Source organism: Odontesthes bonariensis, chromosome 12, assembly GCF_027942865.1.
Source record: "Odontesthes bonariensis isolate fOdoBon6 chromosome 12, fOdoBon6.hap1, whole genome shotgun sequence".
In the NCBI taxonomy this organism is placed as follows: Eukaryota; Metazoa; Chordata; class Actinopteri; order Atheriniformes; family Atherinopsidae; genus Odontesthes; species Odontesthes bonariensis.
The window spans coordinates 15,178,668-15,186,810 of NC_134517.1; the positions used below are offsets into that span (position 1 = coordinate 15,178,668).

An 8,143-nucleotide genomic window follows, 5' to 3' on the forward strand; every position below is an offset into this window, starting at 1 on the left:
AAGGCTGATCCTCCTAATGCATGTGCGTTACAGTATTATGGCATTAAGCGCAGTTTTTCTTTCAACCAACAACCACTCTCATTACGATGCCCTCTGAGCTTTTTGTTGGCAGGAAACAGCCTATTAATTTCCATATAAGTAACCTCAGAAGAAAAGAAAAAACACAGTAAATCTTCATCAAAACTTAAATTTGTTCATATATTAGAATGCTCCACCAGCTGTGTTGTTTGCGCTAGCAGCCACAACACATTACTGGAGAGTGTAATGTAAGGCAAAATAACACATTCAGTGAATTTAGATGACATCTTTACCTACAAGTGCTGTATAACTATGAAGAAATACCTTGACATGAATCAACATTTCATTTTAATGATTTTACCCCCTGTCGAAAAAAGGGCCACAGATAAAAAATTGAATATACATATATATATATATATACACATATACATATATGGACCTAAATATGATATAAAATGTCGATAAAAGGCCAAGATACCCAACAGTGCTGCTGCAACTCATGCACGCTGGGAACCACAGAGTCTAAAATACAGCAGCAACACACTGCTTTCATTGTTATGTGAATGTGGATGACTGATGCTATGCAAACCACACTGCCATCATGCAATCAATAACTTTCTATTTCTTTCTATCGCCGCAGCCATCATTGTGGAGAACTTTTCTCTGTTCTACTCCACTGAGGAGGACCAGCTGCTGAGTTATAATGACCTGAGGCACTTTCAAATCATCTGGAACATGGTGGATGACAAACGGGAGGTGAGAAATTAGCAATAGGAGAGGGGAATAGGAAGACTATTTAGGGTAGTATAGGACAGTATAGAGAAGATAAAAGCTGTACAAGCGCTAATGAGAGAGGGCTGGAGAGAATGGAGTTACAGCGTTCAGTAATAGGAATGAAAGTAATAAGAGCAGCAGGTGCTTGATTAGAAAATATATCATTGCAGTGAAGACCTTTGACTCTTTTTATACACTACAGACAAGTGCAGTTGTAATTTGCAGAACATGTAACAGCATCATATACATTTGAACTTTGACATCTGCATCTGCCTTTCAGTAAGACTCTTAAAGTTTTGAAATGCACATCAGCTTATCAGAAACCTCTTGAGTCGTGCCATCGTCTCTGTCACTCACTGTGTGTGGCTGTCTCTCCAGGGCTTGATCCCAACATCCAGGGTGAAGTTCCTGCTTCGTCTGCTCAGAGGAAGGTTGGAAGTGGATCTGGACAAGGACAAGTTGTTGTTTAAGCACATGTGCTATGAGATGGAGCGACTTCACAGCGGTGGAGATGTGACCTTCCACGATGTCCTCAGGTGATTGTTGTATACATCTTAATAATGTGTGTATTATCATTAAGCAGTTCTTTCCAGACAGAGGCTTGAAAAAGCTGAAGTATTGGTGAAAAACTATTAGACATCCTAAAAGTTTTGTTGCTGGTCACCATGATCAACAGTGAGCAAATATTAACTGCAAAAGACTTGACAAAAAGAAAACCCGAAGCCACCAGGATCTCTTTATTCTCCCACCAGACAGCTGAGCTGCAACATTGTTAGAATGTCCCCGGACTACAAAGTGAGTACAGAGTGCTCAGAGACATGGCCAAAGTAAGGACCACTGAGGAACTGCTATCACTGAATAAGACTCACGTCGAGGTTGGACCAGGAGAGACCCATAGACAGTTTTTTCAAAGGTTTTACAGACAGATGGGATGAGAGTAACTCCTAAAAGGAGCAGAAGAGGTGGCCCTTGCTAAATCACTTGAGGCACCACTTCAAGTTTGTCATTGAAATGAGCTTGTTCAGACTTTTTCAGTTTGAAGATGGAATGTAAACCCACTCAAATCGTAAACTAGTTTGTGGAACATATGTCTTGCAAGCACTATCACAAGAGGAAGTCTGCTGCATTCAAGAAAACCTTGTTCTTAATGCAGGTCTGTGCTGCAGCTCGTGCTTCCAAGTATTTATTTACTTGGCTACACAAAAAAAAGAAAAACATGACCAAGTCCCCTCCCTCACCTGACTTAAATCCTATTGAGAACATGGAGGCTCTTCTCAAATGTGAGATTTTACAGTGAGAAAACCTCACATTTGAGAAGCTGCGGTCGCTGCTTTAATAAGATAGTGATCATGAACTGATCAAGAACCTGACTGATTCCATATCTGCAAACTCACCGGGGTTTCCAGTAACTGTGCTCATTTACATATTCCTCCCAGGGAGAATAAACTTCCTTTTCCTTTGTTAAACACACAGATTTTAGGCTGTGTAGCATTTAAATTAATAGCAATGATTTTGTTCAACAATAAAAGGAATCATCTAGGAATAATAGTCACACGATCTATGCGCACACTGAAAGAACAGAACTTCTCAGTACTGACAGCAGCAGTCAAACAAGATCTTCAAAGGTGGAACCGCTTACCCCTGTCTCTAGCAGGTAGAGTGCAAACAGTAAAAATGAATATCTTACCAAGATACCTTTACCTCTTCCAGTGCCTACCAATCTACCTCCCTCGATCGTTTTTTAATCTTATCGACAGCATCACATCGACATTCATCTGGGCAGGTAAACGAGCCAGAGCAAATAAATCCTTGCTCCAGAGGAGCAGATCATCAGGCGGCCTGGGATTACCCAATCTCCTTGGCTACTATTGGGCGGCTAACGCACAAAAGATATTGCTCTGGTTCACCTCACCTCAACATAGTTGGTGTCAGTTGGAGGCAAACTCATGCTCCACATCCCTCCGGGCACTTGTATGCGGCACCCTACCCCTTTCTCTCGCAAATTTTACATCTAACCCCATTGTAACTAATACATTAAAAATTTGGATTCGAATCAGGAAACGGTTTGGATGGCTCTCCCTACCTCAAAGTACACCACTTTTTAATAATCACCTATTTGTACCAGCCAGGATTGACTCGCGCTTTGCAGCTCTGGAAAATAAAGGCCTGAGATGCCTGAGAGACTTATACATTGACGGACTGTTCGCCAGTTTCAACCAACTACGCTCGACCTTTGGACTAGGTAATACAGACTTTTTTCGCTTTTTCCAACTTCGTGACTTTGCGCGAACCTACTCTCCTCAGTTCCCTCAAGCCCCACCCCTCAGCGGTATAGACTTAGTACTCCAGGCTAAATCTCTGCCTAAGGGTCACGTCTCATTTCTTTATAACCTCTTAACACCAACAAATGATACATCTGTAAATAAGAGCAGGGCTGACTGGGAATCCGAACTCCAGATAAGCATTTCTGATGCTCTATGGAAAAAAGCGTTAGAAGCTGTTAACTCCTCCTCTAGCTGCGCCAGACTTTCTGTTATCCAATTTAAAGTACTCTTTAGACTCCACTATAGCAGAGACAAACTCTTCAAACTTTATCCAGACAGTACTACTGAAGCTTGTGAGAGATGCTCTCAGACGCCCTGCAACCTAGCACACATGTTCTGGACATGTTCTAAACTGTCTAACTACTGGCAATCATTTTTTAAATCTATTTCTGACATCCTAGGAATATCTGTTAGTCCTTCGCCACAGATAGCTATTTTCGGAGTGCCTCCCGATGGACTCGTAACCACATCTTTGCAGAAAAATGTCATAGCTTTCGCGTCCTTGATCTCACGCAGGAAAATTCTCCTCCTATGGAAATCTTCCCAACCACCCTCCTTTAAATCTTGGCTACACGATTTATTATTTCTACTGAAATTGGAGAAAATCAAATTCAGCCTTAGAGGCCGCCCCGAGAAGTTTCTCTCACACTGGAAACCGCTACTTGACTATATTGATAAACTTCCTGCAACTGAAATATCCCCCTGATTCTTTACCCATGCCTTGCCCGGTCCACCCCCCATCCCTTAGATTTGATTCTCTGGGAACAGCGGGCTGATCTACTGAGTATGCAGACGCAGGCAGCAAACAAACAAAAGTGTTATGTTGCAATCCTCGTTTTTTTGTTTTTTTTTCATGTTTATGTCTTGTCTTTGATTTTGGTTTCGTTCTTTTTGTTTTTTCTCACACTGTTATCCAGCTCAACTGGGTACACCAACCTGTTTATATAAAGTAATAAGGGTCTCTTGGATGGGTGGGATGGGTGTTGGGTTATGCAGAAAAATGAAAATGTGACTCTTTTGATGTATTGTTTACTGCAACTGTGAATCAATAAAAATATTATTAAAAAAAAAAAACAATAAAAGGAATCCACACAAATACAGTTTTTGTAATAATCATGTTCACACAGGTCCAGGTCCTTTTTTTTTAATGTTGATTCAAGATGAGACAACAAATTAAAGAATCGGATGTTTTAAAAACAGAATTTCAGAATGACACCTGTTTTCACCTGTCCCCCAATTCAACTCAATTCATTCAATTCATTTTTATTTATATAGCGCCAAATACAACAAATGTCATCTCAAGGCACTTGAATTGGAATTCAATTAATTGTAATCATAATTATTCATAAAATAATCCAATTCGGTCATATAGAGCCAATTCAAAAACAATTTCCTAGCTAAGGAAACCTGCACTGAAACTTTTTTTTTTTTTTCGGTCCAATCTCCCATCCTGAGCATACCTGAGGCGACTGTGGAGAGAAATTGCTTTTAAGTTCTAGGAATCTCAAATCCGCTAATTTTGTCCCTCTCTTGTGGTTTGTGTGTGTGTCCTTGCATATGCGGTTTGCTGGATATATATATATATGTGTGTGTGTGTGTCTACCACCATACAGCATGCTGTCCTATCGCTCAGTGGACATTAGAAAGTCTCTCCAGCTGGAGGAGCTGTTGGCACGGGAACAGCTGGAGTACACCATTGAAGAGGAGGTCGCCAAGCAGACCATACGCATGTGGCTCAAGAAATGCCTCAAACGGATCCGGGCGGTTAGTCTCTTAACAGAAAACACATAGCCACACTTAGCTTTTCTAGTTAAATTCACACATGTACCCTACATCACTGTCTGTATGAGTGGATGACACGGACTGCTATTGTGTCTGTGCACGCTCACAGAAGCAGCAGCAGTCGTGCAGCATCATCCATAGCCTGAGAGAGAGCCAGCAGCAGGAGCTGAGCCTCTTCCTCAAACCTCCCAGCATAGAGACCACAGTGCCAAGTGAAGACCGCAACACTAACAACCCAGACAACCCCTTGCAGCCTGAGGTGAAGCCTTACATCCAAACCACCACTGCGTATACACTCACACATGCTCACAGCTTGATATTTTGCAAGCACATAATATAATCTGCAGGTATATGTTTTCACTGGTGCAACAAAGGATATCTCTTTGTGTAGATGAGTGGTTTCCAGCAGCTTCTGAGCCCCACGTTGTCAGACAGAGGAGGGTACAGGCAGGACTCCGCCGACCTGGGGAGACCACAGCGGAAGCTGGGACAGTGGCGGCTGCCTGCCGGTGTGTATGCCTCTCTGTTCCTTGATTTGCTCATTTTTCCCTTTTCATTTCTTTTAGACGACATTATGTTAACGTGAATTCCAACTGGAGCAAAACGTTTCTCTTGAGTGAATCAAGACGAGTCTTTCAAAAACAAAGGCATTCTTGGAGTGCCTACAATTAAATGAAGACAAAACTGAGATCATTCTGTTTGGTAGCAAAGAGAAGAGGGTCAGCGTTGGTAAATATCTTGAGACTCGGGACCTTACAATCACTGACCAAGTTCGTAACCTCGGAGTGTTGATAGACTCAGATCTGACTTTCAGCAGCCACATCAAAGCTGTCACCAAGGCAGCTTTTTACCATCTCAGAAACATCAACAGAATTAAAGGTTTCCTCTCCCAAAAAGACCAGGAGAAACTCATCCATGCATTCATCTCCAGTAGACTCGATTACTGTAATGCTCTTTTAACTGGACTTCCCTAAAAGAGCATTAAAAATCTGCCGCTCATCCAGAACGCTGCTGCTAGAGCTTTAACCCGGACTAAGAGATCTGAACACATCACACCAGTTTTAAAATCTTTACACTGGCTTCCAGTCAGTCACAGAATAGATTTTAAAAGCCTGCTGATGGTTTACATCTGTTACATCTGGTAATACATCTGTGATATGTTCAGAGAATATAAACCCAGCAGAGCTCTTAGATCCAAGGACTCAGGTCAGCTGGTCCAGTCCAGAGTCCAGACTAAACACAGAGAAGCAGCATTTAGCTGTTATGCTGCCAACAAGTGGAACAAACTGCCAGTGGAGATTAAACTCTCACCAAATGTAGACATTTTTAAATCCAGGTTAAAGACATTTCTTTTCTCATGTGTCTATGCATGAAATATAGACTGTTGGTTGTTTTTAAATTCATTTAAATGATTTCATTTGTTTTTTCTTTATATTATTTTATGTATTTTTAATGCTTCTTCCACTCCCTGCTGCAATGCTTTTATTTTATGTAAAGCACTTTGAATTGTTTTGTACATGAAATGTGCTATACAAATAAATTTGATTTGATTTGATTTGATTTAGAGTGGCATCCTAGAAATAAGTAGAGGTTCAGATGTTGTCAAACTGGAATAGTGAGGATAAAAAAGTTACACTGAGACCATGTGACTCACGCTGTGAATTTCTCGTGTTTGTGTCGCGCTAGGTCGCACGAGTGTCAAGTCCATTGTTTATAAGATGAACCCTGTCAACAATGAGGCTTCTTCGGGGTCAGAGGTGAAGAAGTGGTGGACGCGTCAGCTGACTGTGGAGAGTGACGAGAGCGGAGACGACCTCATCGATATTTAGAGCTGAGTCGCAGTGTACCTGCCGTGTCTTACAGATGAGCTGGGAAGATTGCTGGACAACGCGGGTTGTTTCATTTTCTCTCTTGCTCTAGCCTGATCATTTTTTAGTGCCACCCGGTTCAGAACTGCTCAGATGGGTTTGTTGGGAGACCATCTATGAATCCTTCAGAGAGCAGCAGTTTTGGTGTGCAGTGGCGATTTCATACCTCTTAGGTTAAGTGTTACTGTCCTCATGTGATTTCCACTGCTCAGTTTTTCTATGCAGGCACATATGGTGTCAAAGCAGATTATCTGATACTTAGGCCATAATGTATTCACGAAACAAACCAAGAAGCTGCTGCTGTTTGTGTTTTCTATCGCTTCATGTTGATATTTGAAACTGTGTTGTTGCAGCACCAATAATTTCTGTCGTCCTTTGTGTGTTGCTGCTTTATCCTTGTTCTTCTGTTTCGGTCAGTGTTTCTAAAGTCTCTTGTGGTCTTAATCACAACTGTCTTGTGGTAGTAATCATATAATTGTCGTTTTGTTTTTTATTCTCATAGTTACTTTGTTACTTTGTAACTATAAAAGAAGGCATCCTCTTTGTGTGGTAGAACAAGGAAATTAAAGAAACTTTTACATGTGTGACTGGGAATGTAATTGAAAAATAAATCTATCTGTATTTGTGTGGCATTGAAACATATTTTGTAAATTATTATAAATGGTTATCTTTATGAATTATTGAAATATTTATGATAATAAAGGCCCGTTAGGCATTTATGAGCAAAGGAGTGGTAGACTGTCTTTTCTTCATTCAACATACTTTACAGAACCTAGATGCAAAATTGCAAAACCTATTTGGAAAAAGGACAAGTGAGAAATTCTGTGAGGAAAAAAAGGAAAAACTTGTTTGGAAGAATGACCATTGAAAACACATGAATATTTCATCAATGTGATTTAAATACACTGTTGAGAGAGTCAAACATCCAGTAATTATATGGACGTTTAGGTGCTTCTTGGTATTCAAAAATGGAACAAGAGAAGAACAAAAACTTTATTTTCCCGACTCTTTGAATGAATTTCTATGTGTTCAGTAGAAAAAGGACAAGCACAATGAAAACATTTCATACACTGCAAATTATTTTAATGGTGAAGCAAACTCAACGGCACATGGAGCTCCTTCTCCTATCAACAAGTGGACCCTTCCAGGAACCTGCGCACTTACAGTTAACATGTAACTTTTAACAGGTGTTGCACATGAACCTGAGAAGTATCCAAACTTTTTGCTCTCTTAAGGATCCTAAACTGCTAACAATTACAAGCAGGTCATACTCCTTGCTACTTATACAGCCTATGTCACCTAAAGCCTAAAAATCCGTTTTACCCATGAAAACCATGCATCACCTTTCTTTGTATGATTTGTTCTAGACAGTCATTC

The 8,143-nt window shown here is 40.6% G+C and overlaps 1 protein-coding gene across 4 annotated transcripts in view; it reads left to right on the forward strand.

Moving 5' to 3' along the window:
* The window catches only part of nalcn (sodium leak channel, non-selective), an 84,547-nt gene extending 77,062 nt beyond the window's left edge, over positions 1–7,485 (forward strand). For 3 of the 4 annotated variants that reach the window (XM_075479217.1, XM_075479218.1, XM_075479219.1), the window contains 6 exons: positions 659–774; positions 1,171–1,328; positions 4,730–4,880; positions 5,008–5,157; positions 5,290–5,407; positions 6,585–7,485. In XM_075479217.1, the coding sequence (XP_075335332.1) occupies positions 659–774; positions 1,171–1,328; positions 4,730–4,880; positions 5,008–5,157; positions 5,290–5,407; positions 6,585–6,727 (836 nt within the window). In that variant the 3' untranslated portion in view covers positions 6,728–7,485. Of the gene's footprint in view, positions 1–658; positions 775–1,170; positions 1,329–4,729; positions 4,881–5,007; positions 5,158–5,289; positions 5,408–6,584 lie in introns of those variants that run through there. The other variant, XR_012772535.1, reaches the window with a different exon arrangement.
* Positions 7,486–8,143: the final 658 nt, after the last annotated feature.